Raw genomic sequence first — 26,141 nt, 5'->3', positions numbered from 1 at the left:
TGTTATTGCCATCTAGTGGATATACTAAGTATAGCAACCAACTCCATCACTAAATGATTCACTATTTGGGGAATCATCCAGTGCACCATTGCTCATTTTAAATAGATTACAAGACATGGCAATGGCAATCATCTTCTCTTATACCCTCTGACTCTCACATTCCTTTTAATACTTTATGTAACCTGCCATGTCTAAATCTATGGATCTCTCTAAGTCTTTTAGGGCATTAGTGAAGCCATCATTTAGCTAAGCAATAAGATAATTAAGCAATAAGTGTGGATCTCCAGCATTTATACTATATTCTCCCAAAGCACAGAAATCCACTGTAGTTGTATACCTTAAACCAGACTTTCTTTACAAGCTCAGGTGCCCCAAACCAGGTGACCCAGTTTCTGTAAACCTGTATATATCAGGATTTCAACACAATTGACAGATACAGTCAATGAAACAAGCAGATTCTGACATCGTTCCACCTATTAACGGCATTTCATTTAACAGAAGCCTGAAACAGCATCTATAGTCTAGCTGTACAGTTGACATTGGACCATGGGTGAAAGAGCAGTTTAAGTTACATGCCATTTTACTTAGAAAAATAAATTACATACATACAGGCCAGGTACCCTATAGGAAGAGCAAGGTATTAAGCCCCTGTTCACCGATCTTCATTTCAATAAGTACAAAACTTAGTTCATTTTTGGAAAGAGTAGGATTCAATACGTTACTGCTAAAGGGCCCCCTCTTGTAACACAGAGGTTAAATACAATGGATAATTTGAACAAATTTAAAGTGCCTTTAGTTTTCCCATCATAATGTTTGGAAATACACTGTTGCTCAGAAAAGTAAAACATTCTGTATGGGAATTAAAGAGATTTTAGTATAAAAGCAGAAAGAGATAATTAAATTATTAATAAAAGGAAAAAAATAGCGTAGAAAGTGTCAAGACTCCCTCATTCATTCTACAGACCAGCAACAAAATACTGGAAGTGTTAAAGGACCACATCTGTCAGTGTTCTCCAACCTGTTAATAAATGTACCTTATAAGCAGGCAGGCAGCTCCCACAGGTTGATGTGTCCCTTTAACACTTCCATATCAACGCTCCATTTGACTCTCCTACTGCTTTAGGCCTACGATTTCACCATTGTCCCAGGAACTTGGCCATTTTACTCTGTCTGTTGAAGTGACAAGCGATTTGGACATTTTACCCTCTGTCTGCTGAAGTGACAAGTGATTTGCATATTAGAGATTCTTCTGAGAGTGAAGTATTTTTGGGGGGATACTTTGCTACAATTATATGTCTTTGCAGAGGTTAGGCGCCAATGGACAGAAAATTTACTATGAGGAGCTTCTGAAGGAATATGGAGTCCCTCATCTTTTATGGTTGATTAGGGGACAGGTAGTTCTATAATTCACAACACTGTAGTTGCTGGTTCATTCTTCTGGTGGTGCAGGAGATCCCTCTTTAGGATGTGCAGGGTGCATACTCCATTCTTGAGGGGCTCACTCAGGGGTTGCTGGGGCAATAAGGGAAACAAAGGTGAATTCTGTTGAAACAAAACAAGAAGTGTGAGGGGTGAAATAATGGTATAGTTTATAATGGTATATAGCCTATTGGAAGGATGTGCAACCTTCGCATTTCTGATGTTGTAGACATCTCGCCTGATACTTTGCCAGAAGTTTACAATGTCTGGACTGCTGATGGTTGCCTACCACTGGTCTATTGTCTACTGCAATTAAATTGCTACTCCAACAACCATGACCACTTCTGCTTTTTGAAGTGATCATGGTGGTAGGAGTCTGTTTCAGCTTGAAACATTGCACATCTAGAGTCATTAAGTGTGTGCTGAGGCTAGTTGTACCCAGAGGAACCCTGTTCAGGACTGCACACAGATGTAACTGCTTCTCCCTTGTAGGCAAAGCCTGCACGTCGAGGCTCGTCTCCCCTCCCTACATCGCTCACACACTGAAAGCAGCCCTCCCACATTCCTATCCCCTTCGCTAATATATTTTTTATGCCCCGGCCTCCCTCCTACTCTTTTCCGTCCATCACTCTCTTTTCCCCTCCCGTCGTTGGCTCAGAGTGTACGCATGCGCTCTGAGCACATTAAATCCTTCAATGAATGGTTGTTTGGACCTCGGTGGGGCTCCCATGACGTCAAACAGTAGCATGCCAAGCAGTACTGAGAGCTTTGCCAGGTGCTGGATTAAGGCAAGTAATAACTTATTTAAATACTCTATGAGCGTTTCTTTTGGGCAGACCAATAGAATAATTTCAATAGGGCATTATACTATTTAGCACAAGAAAGGGTTGGGGAAACCGTTAAAGGACCACTCTAGGCACCCAGACCACTTCAGCTTAATGAGGTGGTCTGGGTGCCAGGTCCCTCTAGGATTAACCCTTTTTTTAATAAACATAGCAGTTTCAGAGAAACTGCTATGTTTATACTGAGGGTTAATCCAGCCTCCAAAACCTCTAGTGGCTGTCTCATTGACAGCCGCTAGAGGCGCTTGTGTGCTTCTCACTGTGAAAATCACAGTGAGAGCTGCGTGCTTCTCATTGTGAAAATCACAGTGAGAGCACGCAAGCGTCCATAGGAAAGCATTGTAAATGCTTTCCTATGCGACCGGCTGAATGCGAGTGCGGCTCCTGCCGCGCATGCGCATTCAGCCGATGACGTCGCAAGGAAGAAGGAGAGGAGGAGTAGAGCTCCCCGCCCGGCGCTGGAGAAAGAGGTAAGTTTAACCCCTTCCTCCCCCCAGAGCCCGGCGGGAGTGGGTCCCTGAGGGTGGGGGCACCCTCAGGGCACTCTAGTGCCAGGAAAACGAGTATGTTTTCCTGGCACTAGAGTGGTCCTTTAAGTACTATTGCTATCAAGCAGAACCTTGACTGTACAACTATTTAATTTTTTATCCTATCTTAAACCACAATGCAGACTTAAAATAATAACACTCTTTTTGATGAAGGTGATTATTATCATTTGGTAATTTTGGGTGTTGCTATTTTAATAAGTGTATCTAACGTATTTATTTCTGTTTCTACCTGTTTTACTAAATTTTCATACCTCCTTAGAACAGACCGCAGTCTTTTAGATTTTCCTTGATGATAATGTCTGTGACCGCATCGAACACAAACTTGACGTTCTCTGTATCTGTGGCGCAGGTCATGTGACTGTAGATTTCCTTCACATCCCGTTGCATGTTTAACTCTAGAAACTGTGTCTTGATATAATTTCCAGCGTCTTCATATGTGTTAGGACCTAAATAAAGTTATATAATCTATTAATGCTAATAACGAATATCAAAGCAGCAATAGTTTCCAGCATGCAAGTTGCTGTGGGCCACTACCGCAACTACTTTCAGTCATCATAAAAACTAATAACTAACTATAATACAAACAAATAAAGTGTGAGTGTACAACGTTAAAGAGCATATTACAATGTAGAACCTTTTTTAAGATAAACATATAATATATCATTGCAAACCTAAAAATATGGAAACCGCTTCATGGTGCAACATGGATAAACATATGAGTGGTATATCTCGAATGCAAAACCACTCACATGTTTGAGAGCCATGACCAGGTTCTTTAGATCAGGCATATAAGTCCCCTACTTCCGAGCCAAAGTAAAGATATAACACCAACTCCAGAGATTACTGTAATATCTCTAGAGTTGGGGTTACATCTTTACTTTGAAAAGGAATGAAACATATCAGCTATGAAGAAATTTAAACCTATTTAGTTTAGAAAAACGTCGCCTGAGAGGGGATATGCTAACATTATACAAATATATTCGGGGCCAATACAAACCATTGTGTGGAAATCTATTCAATAACCGGACTTTACATAGGACACAAGGTCATGCGTTTAGACTGGAAGAAAGAGGATTTCGTCTAAGGCAACTGTAAGAACAAAAAGGATGTGGAATTCTCTGCCTGAAGAAGTGGTTTTATCAGAGTCCATACAGATATTCAAACAGCTACTAGATGCATACTTGCAAAAACAGAATGTGGCGGAACCAACCTCGCCACTGTGAACTGGAGAAGCCTGGTTGCTAGCCTCCTGCCCTGCGACTATGGCCCTGGGGTGTATTAACTCTTTAAGAAGTGGATTTGGGCACAATGGATTTTTGTATGCTGTTCATGGTCCTTTAACCCCTTAAGGACCAAACTTCTGGAATAAAAGGGAATCATGACATGTCACACATGTGATGTGTCCTTAAGGGGTTAAATACTTGGGAGCAGTGTTACAACTTTTAAACTGGCACTTCGAATGCAGTCGAAGTGCAGAAGTCGTCGAAGTGCCGAAGTCGTCGAAGTGGACGCCATTCGACAAACGAACAAGCTCGTTCGAATGGGACTTAGTCGTTTTCACGGTGTAAAATAGACCAAATCCATGTCACAAGTGACTTATACTTATCTCCCGAATGGCTGGACGTATTCGTATGATTTTGGGGTATGTTTGTATTTGGAATGTGCTGATTAATAATATGCATAAAAGCAGAGTGTGTGTCATTAAATCTTCTTTACCCTCAATTTGGAGTACCGTCTCTTATTGGGGGAATCTGCTACAAGGGATTGCTATGCTTGTCATATTCCTTTGCTAAATCACTGCTAAGCTCTTGGAATAGCTGGTTCCTGTCTTGCTCTGTGGAGGAGTCTACGGTGTTTATGGTGTCTGCTCTAGCGCAGTGTGTATCCCAGGGAGCTGAAGGTGTCATCCTTCCTCCCCAGCGGCAGTGTGTGTTACAGGGAGCTGAAGGTGTCGTCCTTCCTCCCCAGCAGCCGTGTGCGTTACAGGGAGCCGAAGGTGCCGTCCTCCCTCCCCAGTGGCAGTGTGCGTTACAGGGAGCTGAAGGTGCCGTCCTTCCTCCCCAGTGGCAGTGTGCGTTACAGGGAGCTGAAGGTGCCGTCCTCCCTCCCCAGCGGCAGTGTGTGTTACAGGGAACTGAAGGTGCCGTCCTCCCTCCCCAGCGGCAGTGTGAGTTACAGGGAGCTGAAGGTGTCGTCCTTCCTCCCCAGCGGCAGTGTGTGTTACAGGGAGCTGAAGGTGTCGTCCTTCCTCCCCAGCGGCAGTGTGTATCCCAGGGAGCTGAAGGTGTTGTCCTTCCTCCCCAGCGGCAGTGTGTATTACAGGGAGCTGAAGGTGTTGTCCTTCCTCCCCAGCAGCAGTATGTATCCCAGGGAGCTGAAGGTGTCGTCCTTCCTCCCCAGCGGCAGTGTGTATCCCAGGGAGCTCAAGATGTTGTCCTTCCTCCCCAGCGGCAGTGTGTATCCCAGGGAGCTCAAGATGTTGTCCTTCCTCCCCAGCAGCAGTGTGTATCCCAGGGAGCTGAAGGTGTTGTCCTTCCTCCCCAGCGGCAGTGTGTATCCCAGGGAGCTGAAGGTGTCGTCCTTCCTCCCCAGCGGCAGTGTGTATTACAGGGAGCTGAAGGTGTTGTCCTTCCTCCCCAGCAGCAGTATGTATCCCAGGGAGCTGAAGGTGTCGTCCTTCCTCCCCAGCGGCAGTATGTATCCCAGGGAGCTGAAGGTATCGTCCTTCCTCCCCAGCGGCAGTATGTATCCCAGGGAGCTGAAGGTGTCGTCCTTCCTCCCCAGCGGCAGTATGTATCCCAGGGAGCTAAAGGTGTGGTTCTTCCTCCCCAGCGGCAGTGTCTGTCACAGGGAGCTGAAGGTACCGTCCTTCCTCCCCAGCAGCGGTGTGTATCCCAGGGAGCTGAGGGTGTCGTCCTCCCTCCCCAGCGGCTGAAAGTGTTCCAGGGAGAGGAATCGGTGAACACCCCTCCCCAGCGGCAGCTTAGTTTACCAAGGGGAGATCCTATTCTCCCAGATGGGGCAGCTGAAGCAGGCGGTCTCGGCCCCCAGCAGCAGGACGAAATATTGAAAGGGGAGGCAGTCGGTCTCCCCCTCCACCGGCAGAGAGAGTGTCAGGGAGAGGAGCTTGTCATTCCCTCTCCCCAGCGGCAGAAAGTGGGTAAGGGAGATGAACTCGTTACCCCCTCTCCTCAGCGGCAGCCTAGCCCACCAAGGGGAGATGATAAGCCCCACACCCGTGCAGATGGGACCGTGGTCTCTGCACAGGCCTCACAGGTGCTAGGGACGATCGGTCCTGTCCCCTGGCAGCAGGGAGGTTCATCCAAAGGGGAGACAGCCTGTCGTGACCTCCAGCAGCAGTACCGGGTCCAGAGTAAGGAGCCTACTACGACATCTCCTCAACTGGGCTCCAACCAGGCTACTCCCATGGTAGCGCTGGCAGCAGGGCAGAGTACCGCTGGTCTCTGCCCACTCAGCAACCCACCGATCCGGAGCGCCAGTAACCCCCAGAGCCGAGGTGGAGTTCCTGGACATGGACAAGCTACCCACTACCCTAGGTGTAGTAACTCTTTATTGTGGGTGGGCTGTACTGCTGATTGTGTTCTGTGGGTGGGTTGCTGGACTAACCAGGGCACTGACCGACAGGAGGTCAGATACCATGTTAGTCTGGATGGTAAAGGGGAGAAGTGTGGCGGAACCAACCTCGCCACTGTGAACTGGAGAAGCCTGGTTGCTAGCCTCCTACCCTGCGACTATGGCCCTGGGGTGTATTAACCCTTCAAGAAGTGGATTTAGGCACAATGGATTTTTGTATGCTGTTCCTGGCCCTTTAAATACTTGGGAGCAGTGTTACAACTTTTAAATTGGCACTTCGAATGCAGTTGAAGTCGTCGAAGTGGCCTCCATTCGACAAACGAACATGTGGCGGTGACCATTTAAACTTATTCGAACGCGTACCTTCTTCAACAATGCGGCTGGAGACTAAGTCCCGTTCGAAGATTCGAACGCTCGTTCGAATGGGACTTAGTCGTTTTCACGGTGTAAAATAGACCGACCGCACAGCCCAAATCCATGGAACTGTTTTGGGCATGAAAAGGTGCCTGCGGTCGGTCCCAAGTGACTTATACTTATCTCCCGAATGGCTGGACGGATTCGTATGATTTTTGGGTATGTTTGTATTTGGAATGTGCTGGTTAATAATATGTAACTTTTATTAATATTGGATGTATGGTTTTAGAGTTATGAAAGTTGGGTAAAATGTATGTTTAAATTGTACGTATAATTGGGTTACCTCTCAGGCTAAGGGGAGGGAATCTGTGGGATATAACCATTGTGCGATTGGGTAATGCATAATTGTATGTGGGCATCTCCCTTGCAGGGGAGAATTGCATAAAAGCAGAGTGTGTGTCATTAAACCTGAGTTCTTCTTTACCCTCAATTTGGAGTGCCGTCTCTTACTGGGGGAATTTGCTACAAGGGATTGCTATGCTTGTCATATTCCCTTGCTAAATCACTGCTAAGCTCTTGGAATAGCTGGTTCCTGTCTTGCTCTCTGGAGGAGTCTACGGTGGTTATGGTGTCTGCTGCAGTGCTTGGAGTCCTCAGGAAGCGCTAGGAGCATCCTTCAACGGAGGTACCCAGTTGGGGTGCCAGGCGATCCGTTACACAGAATATTCAAGGATATAATCTTTCAATGTAGGGTAATAACTGGGTTTTTTTGCCTTCTTTTGGATCAACAGCAAAAAACAAATGTGAGGAAGGCTGAACTTGATGGACGCAAGTCTCTTTTTAGCTATGTAACTATGTAACTTTGTATTCTTCCACTTTTTTTCTTTTTGATGTAGACTCTTTCATATTGAGGGGATTAAACCTCGTGATTAAATGGACAACCGATCAAGACTCTAGAAACTCTTCTTTATTTTTCTGTTATTAGTGTTTATGAGACACCTATCTCTTAAGGTTTTTGGCCTTACACATTACGTTATTTCTTAAAGAATTGTTACTCTTTAAAAAAAAAAAAATTGGGCCCCAGGTTATTAGATCTTTGAATCTGAAAGTGTTGAAGAATAACAGTGGAAGGTGGTCAAATCACTAGAACAAAGCTCTTTAACAACTATTTATCACAGTGCCGGATCTTAGTGATCACGTGGCAGAACTTGATCTGCACAGCCACACCATGTGCACCTATAGGCAGTCTCATACCATGGCGCAGATGCTGCTTTGGTCCAGCTCCCATCTTGGCCTTGGGCTTGTCTTATCGTAGTCGTTTCATTCTGTGTTCTTGACCTTGGCTTGTCTCAGACTATTTATTTGGCCTTAATTACAGACACTCCAAGGCCCAGTAATATGTATTTTTCACCTACATCTATAGAATCTTTATTTACTGACTTACGCACTTCATGGTGGGTTATAGTTTATCCTGACACTATTTTATACACGTAATATTCCAACAACAAGTAAATGCTAGGTAGACTCACCATCATAGTCTGGAAAGCAGATGCTCAGATGAGCCTTCTTTATCTTCTCTGTAAAAACATCCTTCTTGTTGAGGAAGAGTACAATGGAGGTGGAGGCAAAGTAACGGTGGTTACAAATACTGTTGAAGAGATGCAAGCTCTCATGCATGCGGTTCTGTGAAGAGAAGAAATATGCACCTGTTTGGAAATGCTAAGTATACATTCATGCAAAGTCATCTTCTATGGCTCAATTTATATTTTTTTCTTTTTTTGTGGCTGGTTAGTACATAAGTGAAAAACGCTTAGACGTTTGTTCGCTTGTTTATTCTCTGATATTTATTCCATAAAATTTTTTTGTGCATTTTAGATTTTAAGGATCCAACTAAAATGACACTGAAAGGTCATCAAATGTGGAAATGTTTGCAATGTTTTGAAAGACCTGCATGTGTATTAATTTGTTGATTGTCGCAATTGTGGGGCAAAGGTTCTAAGTACTTCAGGGTATTGTGCAACTGATATATGGAGTACTAATAGATGCTGGGGTATGCATTAAGAGTAATGGAACACAGTAAGGGAAAATAAGATTGCAACAGAAACTAACAGGGAGCCATCAAAGAGATCAGAACATGACAAAATATTTCTAGAACTTGAAAGGTGTTTGTACTGGGCCCTACGTTAGTGGTAATGTAACCTACTGACTTTTGTGTCCTACTATCTTCCTAACTTGGTCTCTCTCCATCAAGACCTCTCTCTGTCCATTACTCACAGATAAAATAGTCAGATATCTGTAAACACTCTACCTGTCTTTGTATGGTCTGTTTTTTTAGTCTGTCCTTGTTTTGTTTATTTTTTTCTCTCCTGTACACTTACCACTTCATCGTCCTCCACCAGTACCATATCGTAGGCACTTAGTGCCGCAATGAAGATGATACAAGTCACCCCCTCAAAGCAGTGAATCCACTTCTTACGCTCAGAGCGCTGTCCACCAACATCAAACATTCTGTGAATAGGAACAATACTGATGCAGTAATACCCAGCAGACAGGTTCATCAGAGTCATGTAGCGGGCAAGGAGTAAAAGGTATAGCCAGATTGCTAGGTGTATTATTAGATAGGAACTGAATAAAAGGCTGTGTGAGAGGACAGGGTTACAGCAAGGTACCACAGGGAAAAACCCATTTTTGAATGGAATATTTCATGATAGGACAAGGATAGTGTAAAGTGGTGGGTTAGGATAAAGTATTGCAAGGCTTCAGATTGTTGATCCAAGTAGAATTCTGATCGCCATTATGGAGTCAAGAAGAAAGTTTTCCCCTATTTGACATCAAAGTCAAGCACTTCCAATTGCGTTTTTTGCATTATTTGTATTGACAGCATACAAATATATGTTTTAAAGGTTGAGCTCAATGGACTTGAGTCTGTTTTCAACCTAGATTACCATGTAACTATGTGTGGATAAAGTTTAAATGCCAAAGCAGGATTTGGGTAAAGAACGCAGGACAAATTCTGGGTATTGGGTTATATTAGCAGGGTTTGGCTAAAGGTCAACATAAAAGGGGTATGGTTTCGGTAAAACGTTACAGGGTAACTTATTGGTAAAAATTAATGTTGGAAGGAAGGTTGTGGATAAAGTGTTACGGAGCATGGTAAAGAGCTTCAATGCAGAGAAGAATTTGCCCATAGGGCTAAAGGGGAACATGTGAGTACAGGGCGTTGGTAAACAAGTATATGTAAGGTCATGATTTGGATAAAGGATTATGTAGCAGGAGATGGTATGGATAAAAGGAAACATGGCAGGGGAGGATTAACACTAGAAGCAGATGGGTAGAATAAGAGTCAGTGGTTTTACCTAAAGTTGAGATCTTTTAGGCCAAATTGTGTTTCAATGATACCAGTGGTCTTCACTCTTGATCTCAGCACATCCTGCTCAGTGGGGACATAACCAGGAGTCACCAACCTCTCCAGATCATTCAAGTAACTGAGGTCCAAGAAGAGGACAAAAATGTCAGAACACCCCAAAATCACTGCTAGCCACTCTCCACTCTCTCCACTGCAAACACGGAGAGCCCATAGCATATTCATTAGGGGTGAATTTCTTTAGTCGCCAGGATTAAATTTCACTTGCTACTCGCTAGTGACAGGTGTAAATTCTGAGCCCTGTGCTAACAACTAACAGCTTGTGTGTACTCACACATATAAGCACTTGGCTAGTAAATGAGCAAGCAATGCTTCACCACGTTTCTTTATCTAAAGAGACACTAGAGTCGAAAGAACAACTACAGCTTAATGTAGTGAGTGAGGTGTCTTCAGCATATTTCTGCAGGCTTTGCAATGCAAATCAAGAGAAGACAAGGAAAGGTTGCGCCAAAGATAAAAAAAATATATATACAGATAATATCAATAGTACAGATAGTCCTAGTAAGAGATCCTCTTGCAAAGGTGACTATAAGTCATAGATGAGAGTCAATATAAAGTACTTGATCGAAAAATAAAAGATCCTCAGTTGAAACGATGAGTCAATTAAGCCGAGATTTCCGTATGCATATATAAAAGACAAAAAACGGAGGACAGCGGATAGTGCAATAAATGTGATTAGAGATAGAAAGAATGGTAGTACGCTCACGTTTATGCGAGCTATAGCCAGCTCTAGCGTAATAGGCATACAGCGGTATAATCCCCACTTATAGGATATGCAGCAAGTGTCCACCTCCACCATATCCTATAAGTGGGGATTACACCGCTAAACGCCTATTACGCTAGAACTGGCTATAGCTTGCATAAATGCTCAATGCTTTCCTATGGGGATCTTTTTTGACACTGGACTCTGTCAGGACGTCCAACGTTAAATAAGTGCGAATTACTCCATGTAAATCGTGGAAGCGGCCTCTAGAGGCTGTCAGGTAGACAGGCACTAGAGACTGGATTAACCCTGCAGTGTAAATATAGCAGTTTCTCTGAAACTGCTATGTTTTTAGCCGCATGGTTACAACTAGGGGGTGAGTACATTATTACACTAGCTATTATCTGGTGTTTTTTGGTCTGCACCATTTGTGGTCCTTTCTGATTTTATTTTGTAGGTTGTTTATTTCTCTATGTATATGTATATTCAGAAGATCCGAGGAATCTTCTAAACATTTACTATTTTATATGGTAACTTATTTTTATAATTACCCCCTTTTTAACCACTGGTGTTTTATATTACATAAGGGGCTTTTACGTATTTTGCTTACAACTAGGGGGACCTGGCACCCAGACCACTTAATTGAGCTGAAGTAATCTGGGTGCCTATAGTGGTCCTTTAAAATGTAATTTGTTTTGTTGTTGTTGGTTGCTAACCAACAAGACAATGAATTTGGAGAGGGTACTAATGAAAGCTCACAGCTTTTAAAGTTACTGAAAGAATTAGAAAAGATATCAGACAAGTTAAAAATAATGTCCAACAAATAAATACTAAAACGATACTGTAAGCCTCATATCCACACAGTGCAGTGTCGTGTTTATAGTGTAGGCATGTCCTGGCTTCCCACCATGTAAGTAGTCAAAGAGTTAAAGGGACACTATAGTCACTTGAACTACAGCTTAATGTAGTTGTTCAGGTGAGATCCATAGCTCCCTGCAGGCAATCTAATGTAAACACTGTATTTTCAGAGAAAATTCAGTGTTTACATTGATTGATAGGAATACCTCCAGTGGCCGTCACTCAGACGGCCACCAGAGGGACTTTCTATCATGTATGGCCCTAAAAAGGCCTTGTACACGTCAGGCGTATTAAAATACGTCTGACGTGTAAAGGAGAGAGAAGGCACTGTGTGCGCGCCTTCTCTCGCCTGCCTGTCAGCAGAGGAGAGGGGGCGGGCAAAGACCGTGAGCTGAGCTGTCAGTCAGTTCAGCTCACGGCTGTGCACACCGCGCGCATGCGCGGTAGTGCGCTCAGGACTTCATAGGGAGGCATGAATGCCGCCCTATGAAGTATGTGCGCATGTGCAGCGAAGCCGCGCATGCGCACAAGGGAGCAGTGACGCTTTTGAATGGAAGCATCTGATTGCTCTCTGATCGCGCCCGCCTATTTAGTCATTTTGACGAAATAGGGGGCGCAGCTTCACGAGGCTCCCGGTGCTGGAACGAGGTGAGTAAAAAGGGCTGCCTGGAGTGTCCCTTTAAGTAACACACCTGTTTGGGGGGGAGTTGATTTGAATAAATATATTGTATTCACTGAATTGATATCAGAGATAAAAGTGGAGTTTGGACACCGCAGATCTGCAGAATTATTCACTAAAGTAAGAATTCAAAGTGAATAATTATTTTAGGGAATAGCTTTATTCAGAATAGCTGATTTTTATTTTTTTTTAAAATTTTTCAAGTTCAGCTATTTTAATCTTAAATTTGAAATTCCCTTTGAATTCTCATGTTATTGAATAACACTGTTGCTTGGAATAATAAAAACAGATACTAACTAAAAGTAACATTGCAGGGATAAGTTTATAGTGTAAACACAGCCAGTGTAATGAGTGTTCCAAGTCTGAAATGGAGGAAAGTACATTGACAAATCAAATTCTCGCTTACTAGCCAGCTGAGTCGTTAAGTTGGTATTCGGATGCACGGTCATAGCATGCCTGGATGCCTGTATCTTTCCATAGGCGGCCAATGATGTCAGACATCTCCTTTGGCATCGAGCCTTCATCAACGGTGTCCGCCAGGTGCAAGAGTTTACGGGAATCGTCCTGCAAGTGAGAGAAACAGCTACTCAGACAATTCTATGGCCATTCCTAACATCTCTCCCTCCACTGCATTCTATGTTAACTATAACAATATTTAGATACTGTCTGGGCCAGATTCAGTATTTTAAAAAAAAATCGTTTTGTACATATGACTCAAGACACATTGTGTCATCGTGTGCAAATGTTTAGGTGGAAGGAAAACTTTAATGGGAAATTATTTCTCCTTTAAGTCGCAGCGGCTCCACGTTTGGGATCAGCCACAGTGTATCTCACCCTGACCCCGGACAGAGGGAGGCCTATGGGTCTGAGATCCTGACAAGCCCCCCTGCCCACTGTGCAATCAGCAAGGGCAGCACGCAGAGAGAGATCTCTTTCTCATACTGCAGTATCCCAGAACACCACACTCACGGGGCTCTCTATACTGTGTGAGCTGAAAAACTCCTCTGCTGATGTTAGAACTTTTGTCAGAAGAGGAAATCCCTCTGTGATCGGCTTAGCATTAGAGTTAGTGTTAGGGTAGGGTTAAGTTTAGTATTAGGGCAGGGTTATGGGTGGTGTAGTAGGGTTAGTGTTAATGTAGGGTAAAGTTTAATGCTGGATTAGGGTTAATGCTATGTTAGGGTTAGAGATAGTGTAGGGTTAAGGTTAGGGTAGTTATAGAGTTAGATATAGTGTAGCATATGGTTAAGGTTGGGGTTGCTATAGGGTTAGGGGTAAGGCTGGAATAGGAGTAGCATTAATACCAAAAATGTAATGTAATTTAGATCCTAGATATATGAGGCATTTAAATATTGGTTAATATTAGCAAAGAAGTTGTAAAATTGTCTTTATTGTTTAACCTTTTGATATTTTGTTTTAAAGCAACTCTTCCACTGATGGAAATCAACAATTGCAAACACAAGTTTAACAAAAATCTTTGTTAAATATACGTGATGTAAAATTATTGGCACCTTTATGAATTCATATGAGAAAAATATATTTGAGGACCAGGAAATTGTTCAACCATGACTTCCTGTTTCACCGGGGTATAAATATGAGGTAACACATAAGCCTAATTAGTCATTCATCAAAATGGGCAAGACCAAGGAATATAGCTGTGATGTGCGGCAAAAGGTTGTTGAGCTTCACAAAATGGTAAGTGGTTATTAGAAAATAGCAAAAGCATTGAAAATTGCACATATCCACCATCAGAGCAATAATTAAGAAGTTCCAGTCAACTGGAAATGTCATGAATTAACCTGGAGCAGGACATGTGTCTATATTGTCTTAATATACTGTAAAGAAAATTATTTGAGTGGTCAAAAAAATCTACAAGGATCACAGCTGGAGAATTGCTGAAGTTAGTGGTGTCTTGGGATCAGGAGCACTCACTGGATTCCCCCTGGTGCCAAAATGTTGGGGTACCTATTATCTCCTGCAAGAGGTCAGTATGCCTATGTGCACTTTATATTGAAATTTCTGTGGCTACATGTATGTTTTGTACTGTTCGCATGCCTGTACTGTATACTTACACTTTGTATTGTATACATGATTTTACAGTTACATTGTATGAACAAAACCTTAAATGCAACTGTCTTTGGTGTGCTTTGGGTTTATTTATTACACTCACTGACTGACATAGACATATACTTACTGACTGACACACACACACACTCCCTGTCAGACACACTCACATACACTCACTGACTGACACACTCACCCTCATACATACTGTCACAGCGCCATTAATTAACAGCAGGTTCAGCGTCCGACCGCCTTCTCTGCAGTCGTGCCTCCTACTGGTGTCCTTTCTGTTGTTGGCCGTTGCGTTACCTCTGGCCTCTCTAAGGCCCAGTAATACACAATAGTCTCCTTTTCTATGCATTGTTAACTTGGGTTCTGCGTGTTGATTCATAGTTCACCCTTACACACTCACTGACTGACACACATACACTCAATAACTGACACACTCACTCACATAGACTCACTGACTGACGTACTGACATACACAAACTCACTGACTGACACATACGCTCAATGACTGACATACACAATCTCACTGACTGACACATACTCATTCACACTCACTGACTTTTTCAAGGAAGGAGAGACTCCATGCTGGAGAGGTAGACCTGTCCTGATATGTACAGATCGTCTTCCTTCCTCTTGCTCTCCTTTGGCTCACTGCATATCAGACTTTCAGAGGGTGCCATAATATGACTTCATGCTTTTCTCAATGTAACTGATAGTAACAGCTAGTGGTTAACGCTCTGCCCAGCACCAGAGATTTCATGGTGAGAGCCTTGCTAACATGGTGCTAATTCCTGCAGGGCCTCTAAAAATGCAGGGCCTAGAGCCAGTTCCCCACTTGCCTTGGCCAAAGTACAAAGCTCACAACTGAACAGCAACTCCCAGAAATTGCGGCTATGCCCATAAAACACACGCTATGGGATAGGCTCATCTGCGTTAAAGAACATTAAAGTACCATTTTATTATACTTAACACATTGTTTCCACATATTTGCATTTTTATGTCATACTTTAAAATGGAATGGATTCAGTTAGACTTGGAGTGTCCCTTTAGGTTCACATGCACATTCACAAGGACATAGGAATAATTATCCACTCACCTGCCGGGCAGGGTCTCCATATTGGATATTCAGAGTGTTCATGGCTCTCACAATGGCAAGCATTGACTGGAGGGTGTTTCCATTAATAATGGAGATGAATTCCAAACATTCTTCAACAGAGTAACCATCCTGATGGATAATTCTATGGGCAAACAGAAAATGGCAGACATGGGGTTGAAGTGAAAGTAAAAGGCATGTGTGTGGCATTGATGAGGGCACTAAAGGATGTGGAGTATTAGTGAAGAAAATGGCACAAGAGCATGAAAGGGACACTCAACTGTCCAAATACAAAATAAATAAATCAGTCACTGTTTAATAGATGTACCCCCAAAAATGAATGCATTTAATTATGCATTTTATCATTGAGGAGTGTATCTAAAAATTGCTTGCTAACCTCTCCCCTTACTCTCCTGCCCAGATTTTGAGTGATGGCGTGATCGGCGTAGCAGTCTGGGGATAGAGGGAGTATTGTAGGAGGTAATTTTGTATGACTGATGGGTAGATATGAAGGTGGTAGTGATGGGGTATTAGTATGGGAATAGAGGGAAAATTGCAGAATTAATTACCGTAAATTTTGTTTTTTCAAAATGTGAGTGATGGGGGGCGAAGCCTGACCGCCATGCTGCCTGGGCGCACGCATCAGAGGCTCATGCTGAACCTGGCCTTTTCAGCTGAAATCCACAGCACTGTGCTATATTTGAGATCTACCACATTGTGAGCAGACACTTATTGGCGCTAGTGCAGATTCCAAGATCGGAAGTTTTGGGGCCTCTGAAGGGTGCACGAAACTTTGATGCCTGCGGCCTACACAGGAGATTAGCGGGGTGGGGCGGACTGCCACTGCCCTGTTCAAACACTTAGCTACCATATAACTGCATTGTGATACTACTCATGGGTCCCGTTTCCACCCCCTTTTGGACCGCTGGGGGTTATCCAGGTCCCCCCTTGGAGCAGCTTCACTGGCTTCTGTTACCGCCTGCTCTGCTGGCCTGCTAACCGACCCTAACAAATCCAAGATGGCGACTCTGACAACAAGGCGCCGATAACACTTGCATGTGAAATCTTGGCTCAGTGCCTCTGATGCTATCTGCGCCCGACATGGGTCTGCCTCAAATAGAGGACTTTTGTGAGCCCGGATCGCCGTCTTTCCAACGCGGCATGCTGACCTCTCCACATGCCGGACTGCTGCGACTCACCTGGTCCACGAGCCTCTGGCACCTCTCCCTTTCATGCTGATATGCGTGCCACCTGCCTCCACACCGGCTTGGTGATCGTGGGCAGACAGCTCTGCGACCCTGGTATGCTGAGGCTGCACAACACCAGCTGGATTGACGCTCCCACCAACCGCAGCCTACTAGTCAAAAATCTGCTAAAGAACAGGCTCCCGGAGACAGGAGTCAGATGACTTTTCTATACTAAAGGCACGAGCAAAGGTTTATCCTTGTGCACCATGTTCTATTTTCTAGATCACCCTTCTAGCACTTGGTCAAGCTGCCCTAACGTGCTGCTCTAGGGGGTACACTTGTTTTATCATAAGCTTTTTATTGTGCATTACACAGTTTAAAAATGGTGCAAAAAATCCTGACGTGTATTGTTGTCAAAAGCTTTTATGTTTAATGCCAACATGTCTCACCTGCCTGTAATTCTGCTATCACACTACAAAAATAAAGAATTTAAAAACAAAAATGTGAGTGATGGGTGTGGGAGCAGGGCCGGATTAACATAGGGGCTGATGGAGCTGCAGCTCCAGGCCCAGGCCCATGGAATAGGCCCATTAAAAAAAAAGTGAAATTTTTTTTTTTTTTTTTTTACACACTACTCTTAGGTTTGCCACCTGACTGTTTAACCCCTTAAGGACCAAACTTCTGGAATAAAAGGGTTAAGGCACAGCCGATATTTGAGGCTGCCTGGCTGTGACAGTATTGCAGTAATACCGGCAATACAAATGCAAATATTTTTTTCAGTATAAACGGAGATTACTCTGCAATACCAGCACTGGCCAATAGGGGTCACTGTGTACGGAGAGAGGTAGAGATAGGAAGTTACAGCATCTCCCTGCCTCTTTCTACTCACTGATCCGCGGAGGGGCAGCTACACAGCACAGACAGTCCAGACACACTACTCTTAGGTTTGCCACCTGACTGGTATTTTAAGGCACAGCCGGTATTTGAGGCTGCCTGGCCATGTCGGTATTGCAGTAATATCGGCAATACAAATGCACATATTTTTCTCAGTATAAACGGAGATTACGCTGCAATACCAGCACCGGCCAGTAGGGGTCACACTGTGTGGAGAGAGGCAGGCATAGGAAGTTACAGCATATCCCTCTCTGCTTCTCTCTACTCACTGATACGCGGGGGAGCAGCCACACCGCACAGACAGTCTAGACAGCAGCTCCCAGCCTACAGAGATAGACTACAGCTCAGGTATGTGAAGGATGGAGGGAAAGGCAGCAGGGAGACTAGGGGACACATGGGGACACTGAGACAGTAGGGAGACGTGGGGACACAAACACTTGGGGACACTGGGAAACATGGGGACGCTGAGACACATGGGGACGCTGTGAGACATAGGTAGACAAATTGGGACATGGAGACACTAGGGACACAGTGTCTCCATATCTCCCAGTGTCCCAATGTCTCCCAGCCAGTGTCCCTAGTGTCTCAGTGCCCCCATGTCTCCCAGTGTCCCCAAGTGTCTCAGTGTCTCTGGGTCTCTCAGTGTCCCGATATCTCACTGTGTCCCCATGTCTCTCAGTGTCCCCTAGTATCCTAGTGACACGGGACACACTGAGACATGGGGACACTGGGAGAAATGGGGACACAAACACTGGGAGACTAGTGGACTGGGCGACATGGGGACACTGACACTGTGATATATAGGGACCTGATGCCAGGCTAGCCTTTTAATTCTTTGGACAGACATGCCCTCTTTTTGGGCATGTTCGCCCCTTTTGGCAGTTCTGGTCACGTGATTTGCATCAGTGGCTCACCCTTTTACCCCGCCCATTGACTTCCTGCTTCACTGAACACTGCTGTTAGGGGGTATGGATTTACTTGAAAGATGAAAGCATAAATTAGATAAAGAGATTAGCATAGAGTATGTGTTTTCTTATAGCTGCATCCTTTGAGTTTCCCCTCCAACACCAACTCCATCAGATACATGACGCTTGAGAGATATGACTGTTTTAGTGTTTTTGGTCGATAAATTCTGTAATTAGGCCCCATCATAATTGTCAGCACCAGGCCCACTGGGCTCTTAATCTGGCCCTGTGTGGGAGTCTAAAGAAAGACTGTAGAAAGACATTAAAGGGGACAGTATGTGAATCTAGAAGCAGGCTGGGCAGTGTGCATCTATTCATACTCACTTCATCTGTTTTACAATAGTACTTTTTCCGGACTCACCAGCTCCTGTAACAAAAAAAGTTATGAAAATAGAATTTAAACAGGAGGCAAGTAATGTGGGTTGTAGTGTTACAGTGGGGGTGTATCATAAGACATTACAATGATAGTGTGAAACTTATAAGTGTATCATGGAATGCCTATGCATCACAGGTGTATTCCTGCCAATAGACATTGTAAAGAATTGACTGAAGAAAACTGCCAATTTTAACCAAAATAGCTGAAATAAAAATGACCTCCAAATCAATTATGGGAAATAAAATTCTCTCTTCCCACAATTCCCAGTTTAGTGACCTTAAAAGGTTAGTTTAAGTACCATAACCAGTACAAGGGGCTGCAGTGGATATGATGCCAAGAGTACCCTAGCCTGGTTCCCTGGTAATGGGGAAAACCATTTAGCAACAGTTTGCCCCCTTACATGGGTCCCTGCCAGGCTCCGATGGTCCATGGTGGTCCGGTGACGTGCTTCCGGTGTCAGTTGATCGCTCTCAGACATTGACTGACATTCTGTGAATAGAAATATGCACCGAATCAACATTAGCCAGCCCAAAACTCTAGTTCCAGACTGGCTGATGACAACCTTATGACTCTGCCAAAGGTGGAGTTACACCTCCTACAGCAGAGGGGTTAATCTCTGCATGTGCAGCTTTTCAATGCAAAACACTACAAACACTGCAATTTTTTTTTAACAGTATTGAATCATTTGGGAAGATTAAATAATTGAAGCCTTTGCTGGATGCAATAAAATGTCTTGGTATTTTGGATTGGGGGTTGCAGCACAATTTAATTGTATTTTCTGATTTTGACTCTGCATACATAAGGACGTCGGCACAGCAACAAGACTGCCTGCGCCAGTAAGGTCTTTTTAGAGATTTAGAAAGTTTGCAAGAAGCGGAGAGGGGTTTATTAACTAAACTGAGAAATGGGGGGGGAGGGACGACGACAACAAAGGAATTGCACATTTGGTCCAAATAACCAATCTGTAAACTTTTCTAGCTTTTTAACTGTGACCACAAATTGTTTAGGCACCATCATCCAGACCTTTAAATATACAGGCGAGATTTGACGTGCATTATGGCGAGATTTGACGTGCATTATGGAGAAGATGCATTAAAAGGCTTTCCAACTGTGACAGGGAACATTCTATTCCACTTATAGCCGATGAATAGAGAAGTGTATTTGAATCGATGCTTTGTTCGGCTGAATCTGGTTTTCTTCAACTGTTACCTACATGCTCTGTATGTTTACTGTACTATTACATGTACTAATTTCTCACTCCTAATAAAAAATATTTTTTTCAAAACTCTAATAAAAATATGAAGGACGTGTAGCAAACCAATGTTTACTGAAATTCACTAATATGGAACTTTTTAAGTCATTTAAACAGTGACTGAAAAGTAACTAAAGTGTTTCAGCCAGTCCTCTCCATTGGTCTCCAGTGTTTTTTATTGAGTACTTTGCATGATACATAATGCCCTTGTATAGCATTAGAAAGCTGTATAGACCACAGCAGACCTGTCGTCAAGTAGCTTCATTCTGCTGTACAATATGGGATATGTCCCATTACATCTCCTACAAATCTAGCTGAGGTTTATAACGTACAGATCATATTCCTCTTATAGTATGGTTAATTGAGATTTATGTAGAGATTTGGGTTTTCCCGAGACACCTTGATAAATAGTCTACATAGAATTAACTTTAAGACCACTGGCTTGTATAGGCTCTAAAAACAACAACAACAGACATTATGCTTGTCCGGAATAAATAAAGTAAAGTTGTTTTTCAATATAAAAAAAATCAGTCTTGCTTCCTGGTAAATTATTCAAGAAGCCCATAGATATTGCATGATAGATTATCATATGTCATATTAATATTATGAATTCATACATTTGTAAAATCAGTATCAATGCTGATACAGCGCTGCGGAATATGTTGACGCCATATAAATAATTTTAACTGTAGTCATCATTTTAACCTAGATATTTCTATTGGCGTATAGATAAAATCATTGCATCCAATAGGAAGGTTCTGATCACTGGCTCTTGATAGCAGCAAATTGAATCCAAAAGCAGTGAATTAAGGAATAGATGATCAATATTAATTGATCACAAATAAATATATATATATATAGTTAATATATTACTAAACACAAATACACACACCAGTCAAGCCATAAGACTTTCCCACAGAAATCTCACTTTAACAGTGCTCTCACTACTGCAAGGGATTCTGGGTAGGCGTATGCAAATGAGCTCAACAAAGAACCACACTTTTGCCTCATAATTCCACTTTATACATGGAATCCTTGGAGTTTGTGTCTGCTGTATACAACAGCTTTGAAACACAACTCAGGAAGAGGAGCAAAGCCAGTGGGCAGCTGTTTCGTTGTTACTGCAACTCATCAGCATGCAGTTGGTTACTGCCTCTCAATGGAGGCTTGGTGTTACTTGTAAAGTACATACCAATACAGTTGTGGTGGGTACAAAAAGTGTGGATGAAAGCCCCTTCCACCTGAAGTAAGTGGATAGTTTTATATATATAATGTCTATTGTTGGTGTATATATATATATATATTTACTTTAGTGTAAAGTTTTAAACCAATATAGCTGAAGGAGACTTTTCCCAGTACACTTATTTTGATCTAAAACAGAACATTCATTTTTAATTCCTAACCATCAACACTAGTTTAGTGAATAACTTTCTTCAGGTGACGTGACAGCATTTTGCTTAGAAAATTATTTTTTATCCAGTCCTGTATTATTATTATTATTATTATTATTATTGCCATTTATATAGCGCAAACAGATTCCGTAGCGCTTTACAATATTATGAGAGGGGGAAATTTAACTATAAATAGGACAATTACAAGAAAACTTACAGGAACGACAGGTTGAAGAGGACCCTACTGTATTGTATTGTTAATGGTGGCTGATGTAACGGGATATTCAATAAATCAGGAATTGTCAAAAACTGACAAGACAATATCAATGTTAGGCCAAAATAACAGAGATAGAAAAACATCTGAGTTGGAAAATAGTCATTTCTTCTGTTTTGACCTAATATTTGAAGTTACAGGACTAATGAGAAGTATGTTGCCACTTGGTCACTCTAGATCACATATATAACTGACCCCTCCAATACGCACACCCTCACTGATTAACTACCCCTTGACTGTCTCACTTCCTGGATCATGTCCACTTTAAGTAGATACCTCTGAAACATGATGTCATCTATCACTTAGGACAAGATTTACGTATATTCTTTCCCTACTCCTTCTGTGTATATTCTCTTTCAATTCCCGCCTCATGGGAACTGCTCCAGCTACCCCAGGAACAATATTGTCCAATAAATAGGTTTCTGCGTGCTTATATTTACTTCTTTGTAGATTTGTAGTTTTTTTCAAACCTCATTCTTTAATGCCTGTGACTGTCTCTTCAGGTTAATTTTTATCCAAGGTCAGTGCCATCACCTCTGGGGCCTGTTTCTTACCTATCTATACTTTATTGCTTACTGTGTCTGTCACATGACATGTTTCTGACTTCTACATTGTAAAATAAAGATTACAAAAAATCAATTTCTCTTGTCAGTTTTTCACTTCTCATTTGTGTGAATATCTGGAATTAAACATAAAAAAAAATGTTTTAAAAATAAAATTATATTATATTATATATACATTGTGAATTTATTGCCACGAGTGCATACAACACACTGACACTGTCATGTCATGTAGGGGTTACTCGTCAGACCTTCTACCTGAACTGGCTCTTGGGATTAAATCTCTGTTTTGTTAAGACATAGCAGCTTTAATGGGATAAAATGCAGAGCTGGGATGAGCTGGTAGGTGTTTATCTGCCTAGGCTGAACTCTCTTCTTCTGTTTCTGTGTGTCTGGCTTTGATTTTGTGTGCATATCTTGTTTTCTGGATCAGCCTCACGGCTACAAATATACCAATACCCTTCAAATTCTGGAGTTTACCTGAGAACACATTCAAAGCTGTACAGATGCAGAGAAAATACAGGAAAGCTGTAAAACCACATTGAACTATTCCACAATTCAATCATCCCTATTTTATAAATCCTAATTCACAAAGTGTGTTGTCTAATTAGTGTCAGTAAACCAGTTCTGATTTTCCATTAAAAAAGCAATTGCAAAAATGTATTTCACCCAAAATACTACAACTCCTATGATGCTTTTTGGCCTTAAGATAGTTCTATGATTTCTGGAGTCCAGGGCTAAGACAATTCATCCATCCATGCTTAATTCTAAACTGTGGCTTGAAGCAGTTCTAGATTTTAAGAGGCCTTATGCCCAAAATCAAAATAATTTAGAACAGTCTGTATTAAACAGAAGCAATATATTTACGAATACACTAAATAATATCACAGTACTTGTTGCATATTTATTGTTTAACATCATAGTGTTGTGACCAAATACGCGGTCTGTAACACATTTGTAAAGGAGCCACATTTACATCCACAGACAGGGGCCCATGGATTAGTTGGGACCCTAAGCAATTTCTTTAATTGTAGATATAGTAGCAGCACCTACGATAATAGTAGTATCTGGGCGCTAAGGCTTGATATGAACTTCGTGGAGCTATTTACTATACTATACTAGAGGTTGTAGCGAGATGACATGCAGTTTGTGAAATTTAGACAGTTCTGAAAATATATCCAGCCCTTCCAAGTTAAAGTTTTTTTGCCAGCTCCGCTATCTTGTTTTATCTACATGTATTTCTATTTTCTGATATGGTAATGAAGAGCAGTAGGACCTATCCAGACAGTCATTACATTATTAATTACGTTATCATATTTAAAGCGTATTTATTTCTTTTTGGGAGTTTTTCAGCATGTGACACCATAACTGGTGTAGCTTTAGAGCAGTGATAGCTACCCTACACAGTCCAGATATTTGTGATTCAAATTTCCCACGCTGCTTAGCAAACTTAGAGACTGCCAGAGCATCATGGGAAAGTAGTTTCCAACATCTGGGATGCCAGGGTTTCATCTGTCATTTCTTGTTCTCAATCACCTGCATTTGTCATTACTATACAGCGCTGTGGAATATGTTGGCGCCTTATCAGTAAAAATAATAACAATGATAATAAGGCTATGAAACCTTTAATATGGCAACATCATTCACAGAGAGGTTAAAACATACAAACAGGAACGACAGGTTGAAGAGGATCCTACTGTATTGTATTGTTAAACAGAAATCGGTCCATCCACCAGTGGAATCTGATGATGTCTCCTCTCCCCTTTTAATTAGTTATGGGATTCTCCTATCTTCTTCTCCTTTATATGTTGTATCTTCTATTCTGTTTAAAGCCCCTGTGACACACTGTCTTTATTTGTTTGTTCTAGGTGACCTGTGTGCTTTTTCTGGATCTTAACTAATCTAGAAAATCAAGGACAATTTACCGAAGTACATTAGTATCTGTGTAACAATGCTAACAAGTAATAATGTTGCCGGATTGATACTATTACTCACCAAGAAGGAGCAGTTTGACTGTCCTGGCATCTTTCTCAGCATCTTCCTTTAGTTTCTTTTCCAACTCCTTAGAATGTTTCTCTTCGGCGCTTGCTCCGGCTCCCATCTTCCCGTATCCCAAGGGGGGGGGGGGGAGAGAAAAAGTTGCTAAAACGTTTCTCCTGACTATTTAAAGATGGGGGTTCCTGATCGAGGGACGGGGAGTTGCTGTATAAAAACTGTCTGTGTAACCACCACTTGGACTGATGGTGGAATGAGCCCTCTCCCCCCCTGACTGGCTCCCAAATCCGATCTGCTCTAATTCCAAACTGGATTTTACAGCCCTTGTTGGTCAGATGACTGTGTGCAGCCTATGCTGGCCAAGGACAGGTATGGGGGCAGAGCAGGTGTAAGAGATGCTGAGCTCAGCTGAAGTGGATAGCTGGACAGATAGGTATCCTTATCCACAGAAGAGGTTTATCTTAAATCTCTATATACGCTGAGTCTAGAGAGGACAGATTTATATTGAGCCATCTGTATCCTGCACAGAGAGTAACTAAACTCTCAAACCTAGCCCGAGGGTGTGTTCTTTCCCTATTTACAAATGAAGGGGAAGTAGAAAGAGTAGTTACAAAACTGGTGAATTTTAATATTACACTTGTTATCAAAATTATTCAACCCCCCATTTAAAATCATGTATATTGTAAACATTTGTAGACTTTCAGCTGTTTGCAATAAACAAATCAAACAAAAGAAACTGAAATAGCTCAATACAATGAATGCTTCAAGTGATTTTCCTAAATTCTACTGAAAATGCAACTTATAATGACTTATCAAGTCTCCAAATTGTTCAACCCCTTCATGGCAATCATCTTTAGTACTTAGTAGAGTTCCTTGTTGCTGTTATGACCTGCTGTAAATGAGATGCATAGGCAGATACCAGCTTCTTGCAGTGTTCCTGAGGAATCTTAGCTAATTGCTCATGAACAATGGCCCCCAGTTCAGTAATATTTTGCATGCTGCAACTGCCTTCTTCAAATCACATTAGAGATTATCTATGGGGTTCAAGACAGGTGACTGTGATGGCCACTGTTGAATTTTCCAAGACTTCTTCTGCAACCAAGCCTTGGTGGAATTTGAGATATGCTTGGCATCATTGTCTAGTTGGAAGGTCCAATGGCGCCAAAACTTCTGCTTCCTTACAGATGGCATGATGTGTTCTCCTAGAATTTCCTGACACTTCAATGAATCCATCTTGCCTTCCACACGTTGCAGATTCCAGTGCCAGAGGATGCAAATCAGCCCTACAGCATAACCGAGCCACCACAATGCTTAGTTGTAGGCAGACTGTTCTTTTTAGCATATATGATTTATTCTTCTTCCTCCAGATATACCGCTGATCCATTGGGCCACAAAGTTCCAGTTTTGTTTCATCACTCCACAGAACAGAATCCCAAAACTTCTGTGGTGTATTTATGTGATTTTGAGCATATTGGAGCTGACTTTTCTTGGGTCAGTAGTGGTGTATGTCTTGGAGTTCTGGCATGGAAACCTTCTGCGTTTAGTACATGCCTTACTGTACTTACTGAAACCTCAGTGTCTATTGCCACCAAGTCTTGCTGCAGGTCTTTTGCAGTCACTGGAAGGTTTTTCACAACCTGCCTTCTCAGAAATCTGGTTG

The 26,141-nt window shown here is 42.4% G+C and overlaps 1 protein-coding gene across 1 annotated transcript; it reads right to left on the bottom strand.

Moving 5' to 3' along the window:
• Positions 1-467: 467 nt before the first annotated feature.
• On the bottom strand, positions 468-24,832 carry GNAT1 (G protein subunit alpha transducin 1). The gene is made up of 9 exons (XM_063426571.1): positions 24,482-24,832; positions 18,958-19,000; positions 15,591-15,732; positions 12,828-12,985; positions 10,114-10,242; positions 9,136-9,265; positions 8,287-8,440; positions 3,061-3,255; positions 468-1,542 (listed from the first exon to the last, which is right to left on the bottom strand). Exons 1-8 carry the CDS (start codon positions 24,585-24,587, stop codon positions 3,065-3,067), a joined length of 1,053 nt encoding a protein of 350 aa, XP_063282641.1. The 5' UTR covers positions 24,588-24,832; the 3' UTR covers positions 468-1,542; positions 3,061-3,064.
• Between the last annotated feature and the right edge of the window lie 1,309 nt (positions 24,833-26,141).

This window comes from Pelobates fuscus, chromosome 7, assembly GCF_036172605.1.
Source record: "Pelobates fuscus isolate aPelFus1 chromosome 7, aPelFus1.pri, whole genome shotgun sequence".
In the NCBI taxonomy this organism is placed as follows: Eukaryota; Metazoa; Chordata; class Amphibia; order Anura; family Pelobatidae; genus Pelobates; species Pelobates fuscus.
This window is presented reverse-complemented; position numbering and strand designations above follow the sequence as displayed.